At 41.2% G+C, this 26926-nt stretch overlaps 1 protein-coding gene across 1 annotated transcript in view; it reads right to left on the bottom strand.

Moving 5' to 3' along the window:
* Nucleotides 1-3984: 3984 nt before the first annotated feature.
* ajap1 (adherens junctions associated protein 1) overlaps nucleotides 3985-26926 on the bottom strand; it is a 48343-nt gene continuing 25401 nt past the window's right edge. Inside the window, exons 3-6 of the mRNA XM_034590646.1 lie at nucleotides 13168-13255; nucleotides 12780-13022; nucleotides 10955-11089; nucleotides 3985-10035 (exon numbers count right to left, since the gene is read on the bottom strand). Of these exons, the coding sequence (XP_034446537.1) occupies nucleotides 11017-11089; nucleotides 12780-13022; nucleotides 13168-13255 (404 nt within the window). The 3' untranslated portion in view covers nucleotides 3985-10035; nucleotides 10955-11016. The remainder of the gene's footprint in view (nucleotides 10036-10954; nucleotides 11090-12779; nucleotides 13023-13167; nucleotides 13256-26926) is intronic.

Raw genomic sequence — 26926 nt, 5'->3', positions numbered from 1 at the left:
GTAAACATGGCTACAACTAATCCAGACCCAAATCAAGTTCCTATTCTCTTACTGTTGGCCTGGAATATTGTGGAACCCATGTCGGTAAAATCTAGGACGCATCCAAAAAAAGTGTCTGATGCTCCACATATAAAAGAAACAGCCGACAGAAGAAGGATCACAGTCTAAAAACTACAGCAATCAATGGTGAAGACATACAAATTAATCATACATCGACAGTGTTTGTGTACTTACTCTCATAGCCAGATGGGGGAGACAAAAGTTCCACATTGCAGTTTCAAGTGTTTCTTATAGCTCTCATGTAGCAACACCTAGCATATTCTTTGCTCAGGTCTCCAGGGTCAAGGTCAGCCCTGTTTTGTACTTGCCCACCATCCACTGTGACTGTCAAACTGCCTGAACTGGAAAGCACCTCAAGTGTTGAAGCAATGAGCCAATGTGCAATTCTAGGGCAACATACTTTGTTGATCAGCGATCTCCAGAATGACAGGTTTGGGTTAAAATAGCTACATGGTTAAGGTTCGGGGATCTTCGTTGTCATGGTTACAATAGTGGTTAAAGAAGGGTCGTGGTTGAAATCAAGAAATACTGACAATTGGTAAAAGGAAACAGACAGTGGTCTGTCCCGTTTAAGTGTTTGATGTTGTCCAATCTTTCCAAACCAATATCTTAGCTATACAAACTCTGTTGCTGTGTAACAACAATCAATCTTCCACTGTACATTTGTTACACTGGCAAGACAGTTTGACTGGATTTGAGATGGCTAAATAACGCCCATCCCCATTTTACTGCAAATTCCTTCTCCTTGACAAAAATGCACAAATCACCTGTGCAGTATATCTGGGTATGTTTAATGCTGAGGCCGCACTTGCCAACCTGTGTACCTGTGGCCACCATCACAAAATCCAAAGGATAACAAGTTTGGTAAGACCACAGGCTAAGACACTGCTGCCTGGAGTCTGTCTCCATTTTCCTTGATGAGGATCCGTCTGATGAGTTAATATTGGATTCTTGAATGTATTCTGTGAGGATACAAGGGTCTGACACTAGCAGAAGAACACTCAAATGATCTTGTTCCTGTGGCAAACATAGGATGACACAACACCCATCATCCTCATTTGCTCTGTGCTGGGATGGTCAGGAATCTAAAGATGCCACGTTCTACAAATATCCTAAACTGAGAGATCTTCAACATCTTTGACTTTTTACTTGATATGCTAACCCAGGTTCTGTTACTGGATTGTATTGTTATATTATAACCATGCAATCGATGAAGCACCACTTAGAACTCTGGGTTAGTGTAACCAGTAGCAAGAACACTCTGTCTAGTAAGCAGTGCCATCTTTCGATATATAACACTGAAGGACCAAACACACGCATTAGTTAGCCTTTATCCTGCAAGTTTATCACGCAGTGACACTTTGGACTCCCTCTGTTAAAGAAGGATTTAATCTTGTGTTTCTCCAGCACAACAGCTTTTGCTGCCCAAACCAACTGGTAACCAGAGTTGAAGTTTCTCTCCTTCATGGCACAAAGTAGAAAATGTGTGGTAAGTTTGCTTCCACAGATGGAGCACAAGGAAACAGCCCCTTTCATTCAGGAAGAAGCAGGGTTTATATGATCGTAATTAATCGAGGCACTAACACTAGTTATCTCCTAAACCTGGGTAGAGGCTGCCAATCACCTTTATCTTGGCTGTTCAATTTCATGAGAAACAGAGCTTTGAGTTGGATAGTTTCGTGGTCTTCTCAGCCCTGTCTTCATTTGTCTCAGCTGGTCCACTCCACGCTGGACAACCACAGAGCTAATTGACTTTGACTGCACTGTCTGGACTAGGTGGTGGCAGAGTCATTGAAAGGTGCAGGTCTGCAGCGGGAAATTAATCTCACCACACTGAGGTAACTCCCTTGCAGCTGTTGGCATGTGCCGTCCAGCCCATTGATCGGGTCCGTCTGTGCAGGCAGGGCTGGATAATTCTATTTAATGTATGAGGAGCGAAGGGGGCTCCAGGCTTGTCACAGTCAGTGTGGACTGATCCAACTGGCCTCATGCTAATGCAGCCTGGCAGGCCTCCCTGAGGAGAGAGCCGGCTTTAGGGAGCATGGAGGAGGACTCATTCTGCCTATGCCGATTCGTCAAACGGGAGGGGAGAACTTTATCTCCAGGTGATCCCAAAAACATTGAGTGAGAGAGAAGTAAAAGGCGAGACAGAAAGAAAACGACAACGCAGAGGTTGGAGGTATATGCATCTGATCAGAAGATGGAAAGGTTACATGGAAGATTAGAAGGCTGTTAAATGGAAAAACACTAACTGGCTACTTGGGGAAATTAACATTTATTGTTTCATCAATGGCATCAGCTGTGAATGTGTGTGTGAGGAACTGACTCTGTCCATGTTTGTTTGCCCCTTTGTCAAACACCATTGATTGCCTTTTGCATTTACCTTAAAGGTCAGAATGAGTGCAGTCAAAATATAAGGGCTGTTGGCTTGACCAGTTTCTGATTGCTGATTGGTTTAAAAAAGATGGATAACAAGATTGCAGCTGCTGTATGTATTAAAATCTCAATCTACAAATTTGTAAATAAGGGCAGCATTGTTGCCTGGTGCAAGAAAGTTCCCGATACAAATCGGTTTGGTGTAGAGTTTGCATGTTTTCCCCATGTTTGCATGGGTTTTCACTGGGTACTCCGTCTTCCTCCCACAGTCCAAAAACATGCATATTGAAGGGAATGTGATCATAAACTCTAAATTGACCTTAGGTGTGAATGTGAGAGTGATTGTTTGTCTCTGTATGTTGGTCCTGTTATAGGCTGGAGACCAGTCCAGGGTGTACCCCGCCTCTCACCCCTCCACAATCCGAAAGGAATAGGCGGTATGGATAATGAATACCTAGATGAATGAATGAGTGAACATTTGTGAATGTATAAATTCCAATCTCCCTACAAGCTCTCATGGGTTTTGTTGAATTATCTCTGTGAATGTAATATACAAGTGAAACATAAAACATACACGCTCAGATGTTTGTTCTCACATTAAGTCTACAAGCTCCGGCATCTTGCAACATATTTACCTTCACAGATTCTCCACTCAGCCTGCAAAACCATTGTGAAGGGAATACTAAACAAGGAGGGGTTGTGCTCACAAAGCTTTAATCAATGCTATTATTTATGGTTGACTGCTCTAGATAGGAAGAGAAGCTGGCTGAGGAGACATTTCACACTTTAATCAGCTAGAATAATAGCTTTTGCAGCACTTACGGCTCTCTCTACTCATATGTCACCGCTCATTTCGGAGCATTTCATCCAGACGGACCATGGTGCCAGTCTTATTTTTCTCAGTTGTCAAGGTGATAGTGCTTCGGAGCCAATAAACAGATCATAATGACCGTAAAAAAATATTGACAATAACATCATATTAAACAAAGTGTTCCACATTTATTAAAGTGCTGATGTTCCACTGTCCACTGAATTAGACCCATGACGTGATGCTCCAAGCCAATTACAAATATAGTCAAATGAATGCACTGATACTGTGCTTTATCTGATTGTGCCACACATAGAGAACCATGACGTTTACTCGTAATTAGATTAATTGAATTATAATACGGTGATTTATGACTTGAGGGAACACCTATTGCTCAGGTTGTTTTACAACATACTTTCACGTCTGCAGGTGGTGCTCTGAGGGGGGGGAGCAGGGAAGGAGCAATATTGCTATATTCATAGATCCCTGTCATGAAGGTGTGAAGTTACATTTAAGCCATTTTAAGGTCATAAGGGATTTTTTTTTTTAATTGAAAAACCCTTTAAATATATGAGTTTTCGTGGTTGTAAGAAGTTACTGGAGTGCAGCTTAAAAAATGAGTAGAAACAAACACACACGGAGCTTGATTTCATATTCAAATCTTTTATTTTGTGCTGTTTGCCCTGATCACTGCCCTTCCCCCCTTCAACTCAGTCCAACAAACTCCCTATAGCACAAGCCCATGTTGTTTTACATTTTATTAATAGCAACATCAGAGTACTAAATGTACAGAGGACGAATCCAATGAGAATCGCATTTACAGTGCTTGCAAATACAGAGCTTAGTAGTACAAGAGTAACCAAATCAAAGTCACCTGGAAATCGAAACGTTTACCAATAACTACAAAAGGAAGAGATGTGGTTCATAAGACACAAAATAAAAGTTATACAACATTTAGCCGTCACAGAGACAGACTGGAGTCCTTTTCGTGGAGGTGTGTGTGTGTGTGTGTGTGTGTGTGTGTGCGTGCGTGTAAGTGTTGTATATACTATAATCATAGGTCTTATACAAAAGTTAACAGAGGTACTCATTGATATATTAAACACAAATATAAAAAGTTTAAGAGTCACAAAGTACAAACTCTTCATTTTTATGGCGACAACATAACTCGAGTCGGTTCCTTCATGGTTGGTATGAATTGTGATTGTAAGTCAGCTTCAATGAACAAATCAATGTGTTCACATGTGAAAATCCCTCCCCTCAACACAAAGGAAAAAAAAAAATCTATAACACTTCCTGTAATGTAAAGTGAATGTATTTTTTACACCTCCGGTCATTTTAATTTTGATTAACTTTTAGAGAATGACCGGCCGACCAGCCGTGGATTGATATTTTCCTTGTTATCCCAAATCTCCTCGCAGTGTAGCACATATCTGTATCCTGATGGAATCGCATTGCATCGGAGGTCCTCTATGCAAATTGAACGCCGCCACAGCAGATTCGGGTCGCACAGCTAGTCACCATCTAGCAAGAGGGATTATGGGAGAATTGAAATGCCGCAAGCCAAGTGTTGTTTTTCCCCTTTTCAAGTCTTATGACCGTATTGATAAGCGCTGACAGCGACAGCGCCTTAGCTCTTGTGAATAGAAAAGTAAAAACATGACCCCAGTGGAGAGTCGGAGCCCTCCGCTTTAGATACAGTAAGCGCACAGTATGTGATTTATCTGAAATGATGAGGAGAGTGAGGAGCTACAGTTTTTTTTCTCTTCTGATGGCTGAAAGATGGATTAAGTAAGATACATATCAGTCTAGGAAGATAAACTTTGTCGTTTCCTCTGAGTTTAAATGTTTCATTGTCACATCTAATATTTTATTCTTGCCTTGTTGTTTGAGCAACCTACAGTATGGATTTATATTAATATCTTCACTGTGTAACCATAGGTGCCAGCTGTGAGACGCGTTTCTAGGTTAATCAGGCGCCTGTAGGCCATGATTAAACAGGGTCGATACACTGATTCCTCTCCCCTCATGCGAACGCTTCCGGTGATATGGAGAAAAAAAAAAAACGAAAAACAAACCTCGGCCTTGGAGATGTTCAGCCAGCATCTAATCCAAACAACACGTATGTCAATAAGTTCCACTCTGTATGTCTGACATGCCAACAGGAATCACAGCCTCTGCAAACGAGTGCGCAGCGCATCCTTCATCTTGACAGGAAAAGCCTCGCTGATTGATAGCTTGTTTGTGCTGAAGGGAGCATAGGTTTAGTGGGTTGCTGAAGAGACAGAAATGGCAGCCGCGAAATATTCATTCGTTGTGAAAAAGGCATATCAAGTCTTTGGTGTCTGTTTAAGACTTCCCTCCAAGCCCCCCCACCCCCCTGTCCCTGCTGCCTTCTCCTCCCGCGCTGCTCTCACATAATGTTTCCTGAATCAAATCTGACCAGCCAAGTGGAATCATTTTCCTCCCTCTTAGCTATATAATACACCACACTCATCAGGCATCCAGAAATATGAACTGAAAAGGCAAGAGAGCAGTAAGGCATTTCCTTACATATCACTTTGATTTCAGACAGAGGAAAAAAAAAAAAAGGGAGAAGGCTGATGTGCGCCGATCTCTCCGAATAAATTGAAAAGCTGCAAATTACATTTTTCCTTGTCTGAATGTCCTTCAGGAATGCGTGGTGAATCGAGAGCTGCTCGCTAAAGGCATGTCCACCTTAATGAGAAATGCTAACAGTGCACACAAGGCAAACTGAAGTAAAACCCTAGAAACCCCACTGTATGAGACACAGAATGAAATTCCAACAAAAGGTTCAATGGTGTGATTTTCTAAGTTTCAAAGAATCAGAACTCCGTCTCACACAAACATCATCAGCTTGGTATCAAACCTAAATGATTTTCAATTGGGTGACATTGATATTTTACAATTATTGGGTACAGTGTTAATAGTGCAGAAACCAAAGGTACCTCCTTGTTGAAACACGACAGAAAGAATGTCACAAATGGTCAATAGCCTGATTTCAGGGGAGAGTTCAGGTGTAGAAGGGAATGACTGTACTTCATGATAGAGAGAACAAACCTCTCACAGTCTTCACTCTGAAAGCTTAAAATGATCATTCTGGTTTAATGCAACTTGGGTCTTGTTTTAACACTTAGCACTAAATGCCGTTCCTCATATTAATGATAAAATTGAACTCACTGAGTTAATTGCTGAGATCAAATTGCTAAGATGAAAGTCTGACGAGGCAAGATGAACAACACCAGCAGAGAAAATGAGGGGAAACAGTACAATCCTTACACAAAGTATCTGTTGTATACATCCGTCACACTTTAAAGGATTAAGTTTGACTCAGCACACTTGCTGAGGTGGCACATACTGTAGGTGTGCGCTTGTGTTTTTACCCTGCCAGACTTCATTTTACCCACGTAGCTAGACTTCACTGTGGCTGAACTGTACGTGCTAACAATTAAAACGCTAATACGCCGATGTACTGTTTACCATGCTCAACATGTGGGTTTAGCCTTTTAGCATGACAGACAGGGGCTTGCTAATGATAATGGAGATATTTCAGTCTGCACCACAGTGGTGGATTAAACATCTGACAGACCAGCGCAGCCTACAGATTAACAATAAGGCCAAAGTCAAAATAAAGCAGAATCATCCTTTTCATCCTTTTGTCGAATGGCTTTCCACATCACTGCATTTCATCTGATCTTGGCGTTTTTGAAATAGGTCGATATATCAGTTGCATTAAAAATGAAAATGCAGACAAAGAGTAATTCACACACCGCCCTCCTTTTACAACTCACCATGTAGACGCCTCGCCCTGATTATTTCATATGCTCATAAATGCTAATATTAGTCTTCACAGTCATTACAGTAAAGTATGAATGACATATCATACATTTTCTGGGGCAGTTGTAGCAAAATGAGAAATATGACAAATGAATGCAACCCAGTATTGATCAACTTTCGTCGGTTTCTTGGCAGCTACTGGATTCACACTGTTTTTGTTTTTTTTCATTCATGGGATGGAGCGCTGTATATTAGAATTAATGTCGAGATGATTTTCAACAACAGCAAGTCATTGGTTTCCCAGCCAACCGTGAATACAGCACAGCCCGAGATATGATAACAACACGCCTTCGAACCAAGCAGCGCTGTGCCTTTCACACGTACCACCTGGAAATCCCCAGTCTCTATTGCAGCGTCTACTGAAGTATTATACTGGTTAGCTAAAGATATAATACAAGTACTGCTTGAAAGTGCAGGTAGGAAGCTTGGCACAAGGTTAGTTTTTGTGTTTTGAAAGAAATTACTGTAGTTACACATGTAAACAAAGACACTATCCCCGACCTAGCTGAGACCTCCCCAAAAATGGGCGGGGTCTTGAAAAATAGAACACACCTGTACACAAATAGAAGCAAATATATAGAAAATACATTTACACGTGTTATAATATACAGTAAGTTTTTGTAACCCTCTGACTAAGTGAGATAACACTCTTCATTCAGAAAAATATATGTTATGTCAAAGAAGCAACTCCGTAGCCTGACACGCGCGCGAGGCTGAACTGGTATGGGTCATTCATGGGTGTGGTTGTCATGTTGTGAACGGGCAAAATCAGGATTTTTGCACCACAGTGTTTGTCCCAGGTCGTCTCGGCACCTCCTGATTGGCTCGCATTTACGGCTGCTGACCTCACTGGGGAGGCCTGTCATACTCAAATCCTTCAAGGGAGCGAAAACCCGCCTTAAAACGCCACCTACGCCAATTCCTGGAGCTCCACATCGATAAATCCCACCTGTTTCATCTGTATATATATTGCTGTCTGCAACCAAGAAACATTTACAATTACAGAATTGTATTTGTGCTTTGTACAAACCCACAGCCCAATAGAAGGTAGATTGAGAGGCGGCTTCCTCAAAAGCTTCATAGCACAAAGGTAATGTGTCTTTCGGAGATTGATAATAAAATGGTGCAAGAAAACTCTCAGGAGAGCGTTATTGTCCCTCCCTGACCACGGAGTTCCCTCACCTTGACTTAAGAGATAGTTTGAACCAATTTGGCAGCGGCTGACGGGCTCGTCATAATCCTCTTGCTTCTTCTTGCACTGACGGAGTGTTTTTAATTTTGATACTTTTGCTCTGCTTCCTTCCGCACAAATGTGTGCACTGGCTGTGTTAGCAGAAATTCTGCTATGCTAGAAATATTGTCCTCAATTATTGAGCGAATCTGGGCTCAGAATAGAGCTGACTAACCTTTAACTACACATCCAGTGAGGGAATTCCTTCCTGCCTGCAGCCTGCGTTTAAAACACACGATGCAGATCCCTTTGAGTCCAGATGGGAGCCCCCTTTCTGCAGCACCTCCGTCACAGCTTCCTTCTCTTCAGTATCAGCTGAAAAACTGGAGATAATTTTATGCTCCATCTTCGACAAATTGGTTCATGTTCTTTATGACTTTCTCACCGTAAATCAGACTTTGAGGTTTCAAAAATAATTTGTCTAAAGTGAACTAATCTGGAAGTTGGGAGGAGATATTAACGTGCTATCTTTGAAGGGATTAGTTTTTTCAATCTCTTTCCTATTAATGCAAATTATCACATGAATGTGGAGCTCAAATTGAATCTATTCCGCCCTTTTTTTAGCGTCGCAGCTCAGATATGAATCATAAAAAGTCATTAGAATTCATCCCAAACAGCTGCCGAGGCTAAGACCTACACATACGGTGCAAAAGAGCTAGACAGACCTGAGGCAGTATGTGTGTCCTGTCCAGCTCCGTGCAGTGTGTTTTGCGGCCGTGTCCTTACTCCTTCTGTACATGAATGTGCTGCATTGGGATTCATTGAAGCTATGAGCCTGCGCCACAGAAGCCTTTTGTGTGTTTTTCGATGAAACCCAAATTTAGGTTTGGAGCGTACACAAAAGGCGGTTGGAGCAGGAGTTGGTTTGGCTCGCACCAGGTGTATTCAGATGATTTTCTTTGTTATAATCTAAGCCGTGGGGGTGAATGGGTAGGTGGGGGGGTTATTTAATTAACAGTGTGGAGTACCAAGTGCTTCAGACGTCCACTGTTAGGGCTGTGGCAGACTCTACTGTGTAAAAAAATAGACATAACAATTTTTGTTCCTAAAATGGGACCTGTAGAAACGATGTTTTAAAATCAACTGTTCGATAAAGCATATACCGTTTCTGTTTTTTCCACCATCTCTCTTCCCTCCAACTAATAGAATAGTGCGTTGTATAAATATCTTTAAGACTCTTTTGCAACACAATTCTTAAAACTATTTCAAAACAAATTCAAATACATCTTGAAGCATTTTTTTTTTTTTAAACTGTCACATTTCTTTAAAAAAAAAAGGACCAAACAAAAAAGAAAACAATGCAGTTGGAGTCAATACAGGGTTAATATAGCGTTCTTTGTTTAGTCCATCAGTTGTTGAAATGTCCGTCTATCCAGGTTGTGGCACATAGTGGCATTATTGGCACATTGTTCATAAATACAGTTTGTCTTCCAGCCGCAGTAGCTCCTTTTCAAAACGTCCTGTGTTTTTTTTTCCATGGGACATCTGTGACGACCACAGTCTCGTCCCAAACGTCCTGTAAATATACCTACATGTAATCTATATCTAAATGACTGCACGTTCCTGGAAATATGGAGGGGCAGCGTCGTAGCCGCTCCGCTTGTCATCTCTAGAAAAATAAATATCTTCACCAGTGTCCAAAGAGTGATTACACTACTTTACAAAAGAAGCTGTTGTTGTGTTTCTCATTTCCAGCTGGATCCTGTGGAGATGCAAAGAACAAAAACACAATTATCCCTCATTGTGGGCCCGGCTCAAAGAGACAACACTGCAACACAGACGGGGTTTTCAAAGCTAACCTACTTTTGCACTGATTTAAGGGGGGGGGACTGGTATCCAGATCAGGCCAAAAAAAACATGCAGCTCCATATCTTACTTAGACCACATGAAACGACGAGGCTGTGTTGAGAGTTGGCTGTTTTAAGGTCTGCTGTAGAAATACATTAGGTCTGGTGAGATAATAAAGAATCTTATGTCTTTTAAGACAGCAGCACTGGGAGTGTGCGGTGGAGAGCAGCACTGACTGAGACTAATGTGTGTCCAGACAATGGAGAGACGCTGTCCTCCCAGTACGCTACCTGCAGGCAATCTGTTCCTTTTAAAATCTGGGTCAATAGCAGACGTTACGCCTCCCTCCGGGCTTCCAGCAACACTGTGGGGCCGGAGCATGTGCTTAACTTTCACACTTTGAATTTCAAATGCAGGCTGTTCAGGCATACATTAGCCGTATATAAAAATGTGTCACAAGTCAAGTGAAAGCGCTCCTTTACTCCTTGAAATGTTCAAATCAATATGCTCTTGGTAAGAGAGAGTGGCAAAATAAATATTAATGGAAATGTTTCACAGATGAGGAGTGAAATCCTGATGATTATGTACTTTATTAATCCTGATGTATACATAATTAGTCTCTTATCTTAATCATAGCCCTCTGATCCTGCATTGAACAGGGTTTCTTCATCACTGCACTGAGGATGGGAGGAGGCCATACTCAAGTCACAAATAACAAACATATGCCAAGTTCCCTTCTATTCCCAAAGTGGGGCAGCATCACCACAGGGATCGAGGTGGCCACTGCTCATATGATGGTTTTGCGAGGGGGGACAGAGTGGCATAGTACCCACCGGAGCGTGCTTTCAGGGAGTCCCTTCCACCCACACGAAAAAGAACAAGGCCTTTCGGCTCGTCAACAGGAGATCTCGAACCATTTCTCCGACACGAAGGCCACGGGAATCAGCTGACGTTCGGTGGGGGAGGGCCTGTAGGGTAAACGTGCCAGAAGTTAGAATGAGACTTTGATTAACATGATGCAGTTTGATCTTATTACATTAAGGCTTAGGCCTAACAAACTCCCTGGTTAGCTTTTACTACCACTGTCAACACTGTACCATTGGTCACAGAGAAACACACAGAGGTAATCACTTCTTTCAGGAGGTCCTTCTATCCTCCCACGACTTTAAACTAACAAGCCCAGACGCTCAGGACTATCTAAAGCTATTTACTGCCAGTGTAATGAGCTTAGATGACTGCTACTGTTATCTCTCCACATAAAAAACACTTTACGGAGCACATAACATCAAAACAAATATAATTATGGTTTAACCCCCACAATAGGCCAAATCATTATGCAAAACACACCTGCCTTGTCAGTTTGAATGCCTGAGAGCAACGCGTCCTCATCCTCAGACAGAACAATTTAAACTCAGAGTGAAGGGCGGTGTATTGAAGTTAGGATTTCCAATTTCCATATATATAAAGTGTATATACTGCAACAATTTTCTTTCTGAAAGGCTGCCAGCAAGATTATTAAGAAAATGGCACCGTAGAGACTTCGCATCCCATTGGCTTCCATCTATAAACTGGCCCATTACACAACAACCAACGTGTGATATTTGTGTGTCGATTGAGACTCGGACAACTGGATAAAAACAGTTATGATTTTGACTGTAATTGACAACAGCATGGTTAAAGGATTCAACACTGACTCCTAGTGTTGACTGGGGTTGGGTTTTACTACACAGCCGGTACCTATAGCAACGAATCACAATGCAGATACTGGAGCCTGAGCTCTGTACTGAAATAGCTTCCCTTTTAACAGGCAACATAAACATTATAATTACTTTAAATATATAGCATCAAAGCCAGGCTCCAAAGTGCTTCACAAAATACATGGTAAAAAATACACAAAACTAAATGAATCTGACTGGCTACTGGCTTGTATGGCAGTACCATTACTGCATGTGTCCAGTTAACATTATATTTAACTCTGGTGACAACACACACTCTACATGGCTCTGGCATCACGTTACGTTAGCCTACTGTTAGCTAGTAGCTACCTGCAAACTCGTGTCGACATGACAACGAAATCCCTAAAGCTAAACGGTCAAACATGAGGCTGGATTTCACGTGAAAGGATCCAACACGGTAAGATGACAACAACGAACTTAATAAAGCATCTGGTGACACAGATGCATTTGAAATCAGAGGGATGCTCCGTGTTTGGCTGTTTGTGTGACCTCATGACAAACACATTAGCCGCAGTGTGGGCGTGACCCCGTCGCTGAGGAGACAAGAGAGTTTGGAGTATTTTGTTGTATTAAACACTGAAACTGTTATTTCTTGTGAAATTGTTGTAGTTGGTTTGTGTTTTATTTATTATTTTGGTATGTAAATTGATGATAGTTTTGCACTTATTTATATTTTTTATATTTAAGAAAAGTATACTTTCAACTTTTAACAGTTAATGTATAAAATTTCAACTTCCAATTTGCCTGAATAAGAAAAGGTGCTGTAATCGTCAACTGTCCTTTTCTGCTTACATTTTCTTTTCTGGGATGTTTAGGCACCAGTGCAGTTATAAAATGATCGGTTTGGTAGAAAAAAAACCAAGCGATACCAAACTCGTGTGCATCCACCTTTAGTGCCACAGAAGTTCCTGGGCCAGCGTACCTGTTTCCGTTGTATGCACTCTTGTAGACAGGTGTCTGCTGAATCATCTCATCAGTGTAGATGGGCACGGCAGTCCGAACGCACTCATGTGAGCACTGCAGGCTGTCATTGTAGGCAGTGAATATGTCCACCTTGCTGGGCACCCGGGCCGGGGTGAAGTCTGTCAGATTTTGGCAACTCTCCTCCTGCTGGTGGATCTTGCGCTGATGGCTATTGTGGCGACCATTTCCCGACTGTGCACAGCTACAAAAACACGCACCAAAGACAAGAAGCAAACATAAAATCATACCTTGTACCTCTGTCTGTGTGTAAAGATTTGTGACAACGGGCGAGTACAGTAAAGTTGGGATGTGTGAATGAGTGAAAAAAGTCAAGGAATCTTTCCTACCAGTTTTTAAGGACGAGTGTTGTGATCAAGGCTGCGATAACCATAATGAGAGACACAGTGATTGTGATTATCTGGTGAACTGCCAAACCTGCGACACACAAACACAAGAGCAGAGGATTACAGTCATTTCGTGGAGGAAATATTTCCACTCGTCCTGCACTCAACTTCTCTTCTCTTTCATTCTCTGATCTGTGCAAGCCCACCTCACTCCACAGGATCAAGGGCAGCTCACTGTAGAAAGTAGAGGATGACACCCAGAGCAGTTTTCCTCTTTGCTAAGTATTCATGACAGTGTCATCCTCTGCTATGCATCATGTAATAGTGATATCAATTATTCCATTACAGTACAGCCAACTGTAATTGATGACTAAATTCATGTCCAACTTTTCTCAAAGTACTTAGAAGCTATCATTCTTGTCATTACAAGAGGGAACTTCACCAAAATTAATATAGTATATCATTTTTACATATGATATATATTTTCCTATTTAACTGCTAAAATAGCATATTATATACCTTCCCTATTGTCCTCCCAAATGACTCCTCCGCCAGCAGCCTCACACAAGAGGAGCTATCTTTTTTATAACCTGTATAATCTATATCGAGTTTTACCGAAGGCTTTTATTTCAATGTCAAATGCCAGCAAATTATCTAATGTGGTGCGTCACATAAAATGTTTTATTGAGAGATGATTCTGAGTTTGAGTGGGAGGTAAGGCATGTAAATGCAGGATAGAGGAATGAGAACACATACAAGCAATGCAACTATTTTCATTGGGCACATTCTTTTTATATAATGTTGTTCTTAATGTTTAAGGAGGGAAAAAAGAGACAAAAAGAGATGTTAAACTGATTTAAGACACTGTCAGTATTTATCCATACTTTAGATTTAGAAAGACTCTTTCTATACCAAAATAAAGACGCAAATATTTGACTTCAAACTTAAAGCAGCCCCATCTCCCATGACACATTCATTCATTCATTGTGAATATAGAAAAAAATGTAACAATGTGGCTTAAGGTAACGTGCCCTTTTACTTCCTGGGAAGGCTTATTCCATTCATTATTTTGTTGGTAATACAATGATCTGCCTTTAAACTAAATATCTGAAAAACAGCAAACAGTCAACAGGGCCTGAACTTCTCACCTTGCATTTGTGTGTCTACTCTTAGAAAATCATTATAGGAACCCAATCATGATGCACAGCAGAGACACTGGTTGAAAAAAAACGATCAGATCCACAATATTTTATAAACCCTGTGTATAAACTCTCGGAGGGTTTGGTGCATTTCATCAATTGTTGTTTAATTTAGGGATTTTTAAACCCACCCATCTCTGCACCAGTCAAACCAATGTAAACATGCATGTAACCAAAATGTAAAATCTTCCAGGTGTCGAAGTTAAAGTCTTACTTAGTTATACTGAGATTTCAAGACAGAACAAAGTTGTGAATTTTCTTTGAATGCAGTGTTTTACCTGTGCACTGTATCTTACCAGCTTACAGATATGAATGTGGACCAACTGTTCTCTGCCCGCTCCCTTTGTTCTGCATGACTAAAGTACAAAAGCATTGTTCTTATTTAAACTCTGAAGACTCCCCTGTGTGCTGATCTCTCACTTTTGCCAGAGACGAGTAATCCACAAACAAAACTGTGCTGTACACGTCTAAAGTGAGGATTAGTGCAAATCTATTGCACTGTACTGAATGGTTAGTGTGCTGTGTGTGTGTGTGCGTGTGCGTGCGCGTGCGCGTGTGTGGGTGTGGGTGAGTGATAGAGCGTGAGAGGGACTAGGACACAATGACACACTGCAGCAGGTGACGTGCCGCAGCAGGGAAAAAGAAAAGAAAATGCCCACGTGGGCCTTATACATCTCACCTCTCCATCAGCCAGCTGCCTAACTGCTGATCCAAGCCAATTTGTCTTCAGGAATGCTTAAAAGGAAGTGCCGCTCAGTCATTTTGGAAAAGCACATGGTCTCTCCTCAGCCTCCCTGCTGCCTGGACAGCCTCCACTTTTATAATAAACTTCTGTGGGCAGGGCCTCGCTGAAGACAGGCCAGGTCAGCCTTGGATTAATGCCGTCTCAGGGAAGCCTTACCTCTCCAGAGTCTGTTGCCACGGCAAAGGCACATTAACTTATCCGGGGAGTCATTTGCATTTCCCTCCTATCCCCTCTCAGCCCTCTGTCGGCCGCTCTGCCTGTCTCTGGCCGACATCAAGGCTGTTAAGTTCGGTTAGAAGTTAACATCTGTCTGAGTTCAGGCATAATAGAGCTCGCCCCTGACCTTGATCAATAGCTGAAGTCTCTGCTGAGAATCGTTTCATTTTAAGTTAGTGTCAAAGTGAAAGGGGGCAATTCCACAGTCAGTAGGTTTAAAACCCAGAGCTGCACTTTGTCCTCCACACCACAACTGATTACATCACATTATGAGGCTGCATTAGTTTGTGTTCCGTCCGTGCCGCTTGCAGACACGTCTCCTCTGTCCATGCAAAAGAGACCAGCGTAAATTACAATTCATTTAAACATCAAATTTCCACCGACTGGTGAATGTATTGTCAGTGAACACAGAACATATGTTCAGCGGCCTTGCCAGTGTGTAATTTTATACCAGAGGAATCCAACTGGCTCTTTACTGATGCTACGTCCCAAGTTTTAAGGGTATTTAAGTCTAAATTGCGCTTTAAGAGTTATTTCATTCTGCCATTTGGAGCCAAAAGTGTGCATCCATTCCAAGTGCAGTTCTTTAATGAAACAAATGAACCAGAGAAAGTGAGGCCCTGAAACAAAAACACCAACATTAAGTCTATTATAACCTCATTTTCAGGGCATTACATTTAAGGGTGCGAGGATAATAGAGCAGATAATGACATCGGTGACAAATCTGAGTGCAAGAGGCCAGTGCTATTTTCATCCACAACTGCCAGTTGGAGGGAGGAGAATTTGGCCTGTCCATCTAAAACTCATTGTGTCCTGGCAGCCAGGTTGAAAAATCACCTTTGGCAGTCACCTTGCTTTAGAGATACCCAGTTCGGTTTTGTTTGGTCAAATCCCTGCCAAACAAAAGGAGGATGAGAGATAGATAGAGAGAGAGAGAGAGAGAAAGGGACAGATAAAAAGGGAGTGACAGAAAGGGCTGCAGAGAGTAGGGACAGCTCACTCATGACCTCTATGGCAGCAGGATTAGAGACCACATCAGCGCTCCCAGCAGGGAATAAATGAGATTTTTCACCTTCTCCGCCATGACAGTTTGATGAACATGTCAAAGAAAAGCATAGCAGTTAGATTAAATCTCCCCTAGATACCTACTTGTACTAAAAGATTCCTAATTTAGACACGAAAACTTGCCATGCATTTAATAAATGATTTTGACTGGTAATATTTGGTTTGTAGCACCTTAAAAACTCTTCAGTATGTTTTTACCGCCGTCACATCAAATTATCTTGGTATTGTCATAAATATTGCCTAAAAAAAGAATAATTAATTCCACCAAGGTGGTTATGTCTCCACCCCTTTCCGTTTGTTTGCAAGCAGGATTACACAAAAACTAATCCATGGATTACCACAAAACAGGACAGAACCCATCAAATGTTGGTGCAAATTTGGAACAGGAGGTGGATCCAGATCATTTTTATCACTTTCTCTAACATTGCAAGATAGTTTTTTATATATTTTTTCAACATTTTTGGCCATGGATCAATTCATTGATCTTTATGAAAAATCTGCCATGTTTAGGAGACTGATAATTATAAGTGTGTGTTATTTGGTGCAGAACCAAATAAAGCTCTGGATCTAGGGAGTTTAAATGTGGTTTCATGAGGAGACTGTCGGGCCTTGGAGGAGGTATGTCCTCTATTGAGTGGCGTTCTGGTTAATGTAATATGTTTCCAGAAACAGCGGGCAGGTGTTTCCAGTGAAAAAGCTCTGATAATCCCAGTGTACACAACCTGCTCAAACAGCAGGCACACGAAGTTAAAGAGTAGCTGGTGAGTGTGGTGGAGAATTTAGTAGTTCGAGAGTTGACGGACACCAAAACGTTACTAAAAGAAGCATGAATATTGAATTTGAGTGGTTGGATGTGTACATTTTACTAACACGTTCACCCTAATGACTTAATGCGGTGATAAAATGTCAACATTGTATTTACAGTTTGTTCCGCTGCCCCCAAGTGGCAAAGAAGACAAATCGATTAGTACTGCTGTGAGCTCAAACCTGAGCCTTCATAACTACAGTCACAAATGAGCTCAACACATTTCCTGAGCTGTCATGCGGAAATTAGTACAGTGCTTATGAAATGTATTAAATTGTTGCTGTGTTTATTCCTGTACCTGGTTCATTCTCCTATTTGTGAAGGTATTTTATGTGGAAACCTCAACATTTTTGAGCTGAAACTAACAAAACTTCTGACGTGAGTCATCAACCAGTCTTATGGTGGGAGCTTTTACGAGCGGCAATTACTAACCTGCAGTATCATCAACAGCTTGAGCTCTTATTTCCATACAGAGCACTTCCAGTAAACCAACAACATGTGAATTTGTTGTTGTTATTGTGATGAGGAGCATTTTAATGCTTTGAATTAGAGACAACTGAACTTTTTTTTTTAACAGCAGACGTTTTAAATTGTCCAAATTAATGACAGATGTTATATCCAAGTGTCCCAGTAAGCCATTACACGATACCGGGGACCCTGAAGCGGCTAAATGGAATTCAGCCATCATTCATTTTATTATTTACACCTGTGCTTTGTCTACTGTGACATGTCACACGAATAAATACTATTGCTCAGGGTGCACTAATGTATTTTCTCACCCTGCCTGAATACATACTGGCTGCACGAAACACGAAACACCCCCGTGATAAAACTGAAGCAATATCTGTCAACACACTTATGAAGTTTGACAATATTTTAGTTGTCATGACAGGCATCATCCTGCAATTAAAACTACTACTATAAAAATGATGTACTTGAGGCCACATGTGGCATGTTCAAGTAACAAATGAGTACATTTTGTTCTGGCCTGTTATACAGTAACATTTAATAGACAATCCATCCTTGACACTGCAATCATTTATAGTTTGTCTATACAGTTTGTGACTTTGCTGAATTCCTGAATGAGTAGTTGCAATTTACCTGGTGAATTATATGACACTATCCGAAGCACAGGCAGTTTGTGCTCTGAAAAATGCACAATATGACAATACTTATTTTATGCATGTATACATGAGTTATTGTCAATAGCTTAAGAGTCTTTTGTGTGTGTGTGTGTGTGTGTGTGTGTGTGTGTGTGTGTGTGTGTGTGTGTGTGTGTGTGTGTGTGTGTACGCCGGACCGTCTGCATGCAGTGTGAAGCACATTTAGGGCTAATGGTGCCTACACCCATTTAGCGTTGGCTTAAAAGCTCCTGACAAATGTGGGAAAGGCCCCTCATTAGTGCAACAGAGTTACAGCTTACAAAGGTTGAGCCACTCGACTCCCACACGCCACACAGCACATCTGTACAGGAGTATTCAATGCACCCTAATACGCTGCATGACCAATCCGAGACAGCCTCTCCCACAAGCAGACACCTGAGCAGGCCAGGTTGAGGGAAGACTTCCATCAAAGGCTGCTGATAGTTTGGAATTGGCAATTAACGCTGGTGTCAGGGTGTCAATCTGGGCTGATTTCCACTGAGTAACCAAGCAATCTAAAACACTTATGGAAGAAGAGGGTGCTGGGCGAGGGTGAGACAAGAGCTGGACAGAGGGAGAGAGAGGGGGGAAAGTTGAGGAGGGAGGGATCAGAAACAATTTCTCGACATGCCTTTCAATGTCAAAGGCATCGCTCCGTAATGCTGGACAGCAAACGCCAGAATGGCCAAAGAAAAGAGGAGGTAGCCCGAGTGTACAGCTTCAATGATGGCGACCCATAGGATGTTTCCACACCTGCACGTTTTAATATTTTGACACTGAGAAAAACTACCGCAATGAGACCCTTGAGAGGAGGTGGTCTCGGTCCACTTTCAAAGAAACTGTGGTTTGTTTGTGGTGGGATAATGATCTAACCTCGATCCAACCCAACTACTGCAGCAGTGTGTGTAGTGGTAGTAGCAGCTCCTACCTTCCTGCCCCAGACATCTCTAACCATAGACTGTATAAAAAGATGGACGAAATGACGGCTCCCAAAAGTGAAGACTAAGCATCTCGATTGCCACCTGGTGGCTGGCTGGAGTATGGGTAATGAATAAAAATCTCCATGTTAGCAGATGGGACGTGGACCTAAAAAAAGTCAAAGCACACATCAAATAAACTTACTTCAAAGATGGTTTCTGTCATATTAGGTAGTTCTTATTGCACTGAAGTAGGTGTTGATTTTTACAATGTGTTTGGTTTTAATTAGTTATTTTAATAGTAACATTATATAATTCCATAAAAACAGGTAACCCATTATGATTGACAGCTGAGACTGACTCGCAATGGTGTGTGTGTATTGCTCTGTGTATTGCTCTTTCTACCCAGTCTGTGTGTCATCGTTACAAGAGGATTTTTCTCTGGGTAATAAGAAACAAACCAAAGTGGAAAAGGCATTGAATTTGCACCAAACTCATCAATTTGGACTAACCCTGATATGCTTGTCCTGTGTGCCTGCCTGTGTAAGAACAGCTCATCCTGTTAACAGACAAATGAAAATCACTGCAATTTTCAGGTGGGTGTAAGATGGCATCGCTGCTGAGGCGGCTTCAATCAACCATCCTGAAATCTGTGCACTGTCATGTTGGTGACAGGAAGGTTTTTTTTCTTCTCACCAGACAAAAGCTCAGTTGAATTCTTGTGAACAGGCTCTACAGCACACTGACTGCCTGCAATGTTTCTGAGTCTGAGTCTGAGTCTCGTCTCCATACTATATCTTTTTCTATGTTCCCTATCAAGTAACACATTACAAAAAAAGGGGATAATGTCTCAAAAGCTGAAATAAATGAATATTTTTAAGAGGGTCATATTAAAATGCAGCCCATCACTTCAGACTGACAGAACAATCTCCTGTATCCAAAATAGTGCCTCAGTCAACATCTGCACTTCCTTTGGGCAGATGTGTCAAGCCATGAAGAAAGAGCTGAGCAGCGGAGAAACAGAAATTGAAACAGCATCTGTTCAGTCTGGCCCCTTCATCTCCTCTTGGCTGGGTTTTCTGTAAATCAGGGAAAGGGGCTTTGACTCTGCACGCCTGTCACCAGGCATCAGCATTTAAGCCCAGATTTAACGCTCTAGAAAAGGAGATTCATTTTTACCCACTTTATTGAGAGTCAATACAGAGAGTAATGGCACATTTATTGGATTGCCATGGTAACCGTTGGGAAAAGTGGTTTCTCTCTGTCTCTATGTGCGTCTCTCACTGTTGAAGAGGCTGCATTACGCCTCTACAGGTCTACTGCAGGTCAATATGATGCAACACAATGTTCGCTTCTTTAAAAATAGATTTCTGAGACACTTAACATACATTTTACATGCGCTCACTCTGCTCTACGGTGGATATTGACTTACTTATTTACTCCATTCATTTAACCCTCCACTCCAGGTGAATTGCATGTTAACTTTTATTCCAAACTCCTAACTCTTGTGTCTGTTTCATGACGACAGTTATTAAGGCTTCAATGCGTCTTTAAGAAACACTGGGTACCTTTTCGCTTACTCCGAACTAACCTGCAACGTTTAAACCTGCGATTCACAGACCGTCAAGCAAGACCCAAGTTATCAGTTGTGGCTTTGCTGACTGCAGTTTTAATCATCTCATATCCTTAATGGAGCTGACAGCTCCATCTGTGTGGAGTAGAGGGGGGTCACAGTTACTAGCAGCACAATCACCGGGAACAATCAGCGAGCATCTGGAGGCATCACAGCTATAACCACCACCCGTCCCTCCCTCCCGCCCGCCATCTGAGAGCTCCTGTATGACGGTCAGAGCGTTGTGAGAACAGGATCAACAGGAGTTGTCCGCTCAGAGCTGCAGCATCCAGACAAACGTGTATCCAAACTGACTGGGATATGCACAAGATCAATTCTGATGTTGAGGATGTAGAATAAACTGGTGGCAAACTCACTTAACAGGATATTACACATTAAAACTAGAGGGGCGCTCTGAAGGTGCAGTCCTCCACTAAGACTAAGGCCCGATTTCACCATGTCAAATTTGGTTTGAAAGTTTTTCCCCCAATAATAATCTAGACTGTGGCAGCTCGCAATATTTGTATTTGTCCTGCAACAGGTTCATCATGAACCAAACATTTTGAACACTTGAGGTCATACACCTCCACAAAAATGTACGTAATTCAGATTAATAGTTTTTCTATGATTGCCAGAAAAATAGAGCCACTTCAGGTTGAAAGCCATTAAACTTGAACTGAGACCTACAGTATGTGTGTACACTAACTAATGGAAAGCTATGCATGTGTATAGAGCAAAAAGATCCATGTTAGAAAATATGTATAGGGTATTTGCTAAAGGCCTTTCAACCTGCTATATGCGACGGTCTTTATACTGTGAGAGGAGATTTTCCACAGTAGCCGAAAGAATTGTTCCTTTTGTTGTCCATCGCTATCACTGCAAACAGCGAGTGGGAGTTAAGACACATAGCCCTCAGTCAACACGTGCAACACAGACAAGCTGTGAATCTCTCTGTGTCACTACATAGCGGGTTTCCAACCGAGACAAAATGGTCGGCAAAATGTCACAGTACAAGAAAAACAAACAGGCCAAGCCAAAGACAGCCATGAGAACACTGTTTAAAGTCAATGGCTCATTTCTACACGCTGGATGGCCGCAACCCACATTTATTTAGGGAGACAATCTTTCTATCTAAGCTTGATCATCACTTCGTCCTTTTGACCTTTTATGTGTAAGTTAATACGTGGTCAGTGTCAAATAACTTCCATCAGCCATCATTACTGCCAGAGAAAAACTATTATATCTTCTGTGTGCAAAGGAAAAGTGAATAAATTAGTGAGTGATTGAAAGCCCTGAATCACAGCAGTACTGATGGTCATGACTGATGTATCTGTTGTATTGGGCCGAGCTGGTAAAAAGCAGGTAATTTTTTAAGGGAGGCTCAAAATGATCAAATTCTTGCTGCTGGTCCAAAGTGTGAGTGAGAATGTGTACGCTGCAGAGGCAACAGCTGGCTTAATGTGAGGAGACGTTTCATTTTAGGAGGCAGGACACTTCGACAGCTTTTCCACTGTGCTCTGAAGCTCGCGTTTCCTCGTTTCCTTTCTATCTTCACGTTGAAACCGGCGCAACAGGCTGTCAAAGACGCATCATGACTTTGTGTATTAACAATATTTGAGGATCACAGTAGAGCTGGAACCTTGAAGATTCTGGATACTGTTCTCTATCTTCTTCCATGTTAGACAGAACTTTCGGAATCATTCCCTGTGGTCCTCTCTTCCTCTCTGCCGCCTTACACAAAAATCCACTTGCATCCTTGCATTGACAGTGATGAACGCGCGCACACACACCCACACACACACACACGGCATGAGTCGATTACGGTCATGATACACACATGCCACACAGGCCTGAGACAAAGTACACTAATGGCCTGTATTTGTGCTGGTTGCCTACAGTATTCATGAATCATAGTGAATTAATTTACACAGCCCATTTATTGCAAGGGGTGAATGCACATACTGTAACCTCATCGTTACTGCAGGGCTGACATTGAAAGATACAGTTTCTGACCCATGTAAAAATAATGAGTATTCTTTTCTAAAAACATATATATTTTCATTCTATAAGGAAACACAGGATCTTTATCTATGACCCCATATTGGAACAGTGCTCACAGGATAAGGAGTTAAAGAAAACAAGCAAAAGGATGAATGACACAAACAGCACAAATATTTTATTAGCTGATAATTGCTTCTGTAATTTATCTGATACAAATTCAACTTTTTGTCATTTGCTGATCCAGCTGATTAAACGCTGTCAGCACATAAATTTGGGCTTTGGTAACTTGACATTTTTTTGACATTTTAGAGACAAGCTATTTTCCCCAATTAACTGAATCCACAGTAAAACGAAAAAAGAAAACAATAATAAATCTTGGTCTCAGCTCTGTATTTAATACAGACATGAGCCAACTGTCATTTCTGCATCAGTGCTTTGAGATCACAATTAGCTGTGAGTGCTGTGGATGTTAGTGTGACTGGGTTCATTTCCCCCAGAGGTTTAGTCTCAGCTCACACTGAATGAGAGAAACCGAGGGAAAGGTTTAAGGAGACAAGGATACTAACCCGAACCCTGAGTTTAATAACATTGCTACTGAAAGTGCCCCAGGTCACGGTGGCACAGATCACTCTGGCTTTCATGGAGTTGCATGATTTGCAATCTCCCCGGCTTGTATGCGAATGCTCAAATTGTAAACAGATCTTACATCATTCACCTGAAATCAGTTGTGCATTTTTCTGTGTAATATGTCTCTATTATCCTGACACTGCATGAGCACTAACCTGGTGGTCTGGTACAAAATACACTTTGAGCAGTGCCAAAGGCTCCACCTTTGAGTTAAGCACTGACATATTTTGTTATGAATATATTATAGAATTTGGAAGTCAACTCATTTGGCCACTACATTTAACATTGTGCTCTTTAAAAGGAAGTTTACTTTAAACAGTTTTATGTGCAGCTCTTTGGGAAACTAACACTCTACAGTGATGTCATGAGGATACAATGGTACTAAATATTTCTCTTTGATCCAGTTAACACTTCATTTTCTTTGTGGGTGCGTCAGAATGACAATAGGTTATTAAAAAAATGCAAATGCTGCCAACAAGCATTGAAGACCCTCTTGGTCTGCACTATGCTGGCCGTAAAATAGTTTTCTGTTTTTTGGCTTATATATTTTCCCTACCTACAACAAGCTACCTGACTGTTAAATCACACCTGACGTGGCTACTTGATTTGAAATGATTTGTAAAAATGCGTACGTGTCATGTTAACTAGTGGAACTCAGTGAACTCTGAGAGACACTAGAGTGTAGATATTCGACCTGAGCCCATTGGGCCAGGGCGGGTTCAGACAGAATGTTATCTAGGTCGGGTCAGTCAAGTTGGCTGTGCTGATTTTTTTTTACACTGCACATGTCTGTAGTCAGGGAAAACCAGCGATAACCATGTGTGTGGGACAGAATAACACAAAGTCAATGCAGCTTATTTAAAGTGCATTGGGTTTCGGATTAGGTTCAGACACATAAAACAGGAATCCTGTCAGGTTTGGACCGGGCTCGGTTAGTTTCCTCTTGGGCTCGCACAGGTTCGGACATAAAAATGTGGCCCATGCTGCACTCTCACGCACAATATCAGCTTTTCCTTCATTGAGTATTACATGCCCGGCAGCAGCAGTCAGTGTTTATCAATGACCTTTGACCATGGTGCGCAAGAGAGCTTCCTGAGCGTCAATGTGGTCCTAGTGCAGCACATGCCATTGAAAAGAATGGGACTTCGCAGTGCTGTTGTGTTTTATCCGAAAGGACCATGAATGCTTGTTGCTCAAACCCTGATGCAGTCATGTTCCCAGATCCCAGCAATTACTTGTGCATGCAATCTATTCTTAAGTGATAGAGGTGATCAAACAGAAGGCCTATTTTAACTGAATGTAGGTGCGTATAATTATGTGAGCTCTGAATTACCTTGATTACAATAATCAGTTTAAGGCATTTGCATTTGTTTTTCCTAATCTGAGTTTGCATTAATCAGACAAAAGTTGAATGCAATGTATCAAAAAAACGCTCAAAGACAAAGCAGGAGAAAAGAAAGTAAGAGACAGAGACAAAGTGAAGTACCTCTCCTTCACTAATAGCTTCATTTCATCAGCAATCCAATGATGTGCCCCCCTCGCTCTGGTAATTATATCTTGCCTTGGGGTCAGTATGAGGCAGACACAGGGCAAAGCAAAGTTGGAAAAAGCTTTTGAAAGTGATTCTAATGGGACACAGTCTGCTCATATTATTGATACAACAATGTGCATCGAGTCGGAACAATCTGACTTGTATTTTCCCATCATCAGCTGAGGAGCGGCGACTGATTTCCTCCCGGATACAATATCAAGCTATGATGTTGACTCACAGCTGGTCTCTGCTATTACATTCCACATTCAATACGTACACTTCATATTGTCTCACTTAAACATACTGTATGTATATGACGAATATTAAAACCTACTTTTTTTTACCTTTCTCTCTGCATTCTTTAAATAGAGAGACACTAAACACGCTGAGATCAACAAACAGATCCTTGTTTGCTTTAGGCACCAATCCAGGGCCTAGTGCTTGTATTTTTAACTGAATAGTAGCATTATGGTATCACACATTTCTGAAAAAATATTTTGCATTTAGGACCACCAACTACAGTCACTCTCTACAGATCCACAAAGCCAGAATAATTAAGTGAAATGATTAAAAACTGCACAAATTAAATGTCTTGTGACTTCGGCTAATTGAGTTAAAATATATATTTTGTTCTGGACGTCTGCTCTACATACTTCCTCCCATTCCTCTGTGCTTTAAAAAAATACATTTTAATGTAATTGAATAGGAAGTGGCCAAGGACTTCTGATCACCCTCACTGTTGGCTGCCTAATTTTATGACATTTATATTAATGCACCAAATGGGAACGGCTCAATTAGCATAGCGCTTGTTCAGAAGTTGTTAAACATGACTTATGTTTTATGACTACCTGTATGGCCCATTTAAAAAGCCACGTCCCACATGGACTTAATGAAATGGTAAATCTAATATCCTGGCTCAGTATGTCCACAGCACAGAGGGACAGTCCATAAAAATCACATATGCCCACATACAGTATTTAAGGCTACAGTATGGTCGAGGATAAGTTGCAAAATCATATTACTCAAAGTCATTCATTGTAGTCAAAAGGTAAAATGGTTAGTTCAGGAATATTATTATAGGGAACAGGTACCAGAAAACATATTATTATAAAATTAATAGTAGTAGTAGTCTTAAATTTGATCTGATCTTAGCATTTTACCCCGATATGGAAATAATGTGTGTTCTGCCACCTCCACGACACATGATGTGTCTCTTTGCCTCACAAATTATCATTTATAATGATAATTATCATTTATAATGATAATTTGTGAACACACACCAACTGTGTTTGTTGAATCACGCAGACTATAGATATACGACTACAGACCATTAAACCATGGGCCTCTGTGGTGATGGTGGTGGCTGAGAATTCTGCATCTATGCAACTGGTGTGCATTTTATCTGATTTTATCTTGTTCAGCATTAAGGTCTCTTCTTATATCTAGACTGTCCTGAGCTTTCTGACTACATACACACCTACACAACATACTTGAATAGATGTCACATTTCTAATCCAGTCAGTTTGTTTTGAGCTTTCATACATTACTCCTCGGGTCCATCTGGGCTGTTGGCATACAGAGATGTAAGGCCAATTTATGAATTTGTTAAAATTATTAGATTTATTCTTGTATATATCTAATGTAAGAATAGCCTTAGAAACTTCTGTTTATGTAGATACCCAAAACTTGAGACACCACTTTTAATCCATAGTGTTTCTTTCTGTTCCATGCAGGTTTCTTATTGGTTTTATTGTTTATTAAATATATGCTTATAGATGAATTTAACTATTGCTTAGTCAAAATGACAACATGCAGAACTAAACCTTAAGCACTGTTGGGCAACTAACCAACCTAAGGCAACCAAACACTGTTGACTTTGAGGGAACATCTTGACAGCCCTGT

Source organism: Hippoglossus hippoglossus, chromosome 7, assembly GCF_009819705.1.
Source record: "Hippoglossus hippoglossus isolate fHipHip1 chromosome 7, fHipHip1.pri, whole genome shotgun sequence".
Classification (NCBI taxonomy): Eukaryota; Metazoa; Chordata; class Actinopteri; order Pleuronectiformes; family Pleuronectidae; genus Hippoglossus; species Hippoglossus hippoglossus.
Note: the sequence above shows the minus strand (reverse complement) of the source record. Positions and strands in the feature narration are given on the sequence as shown.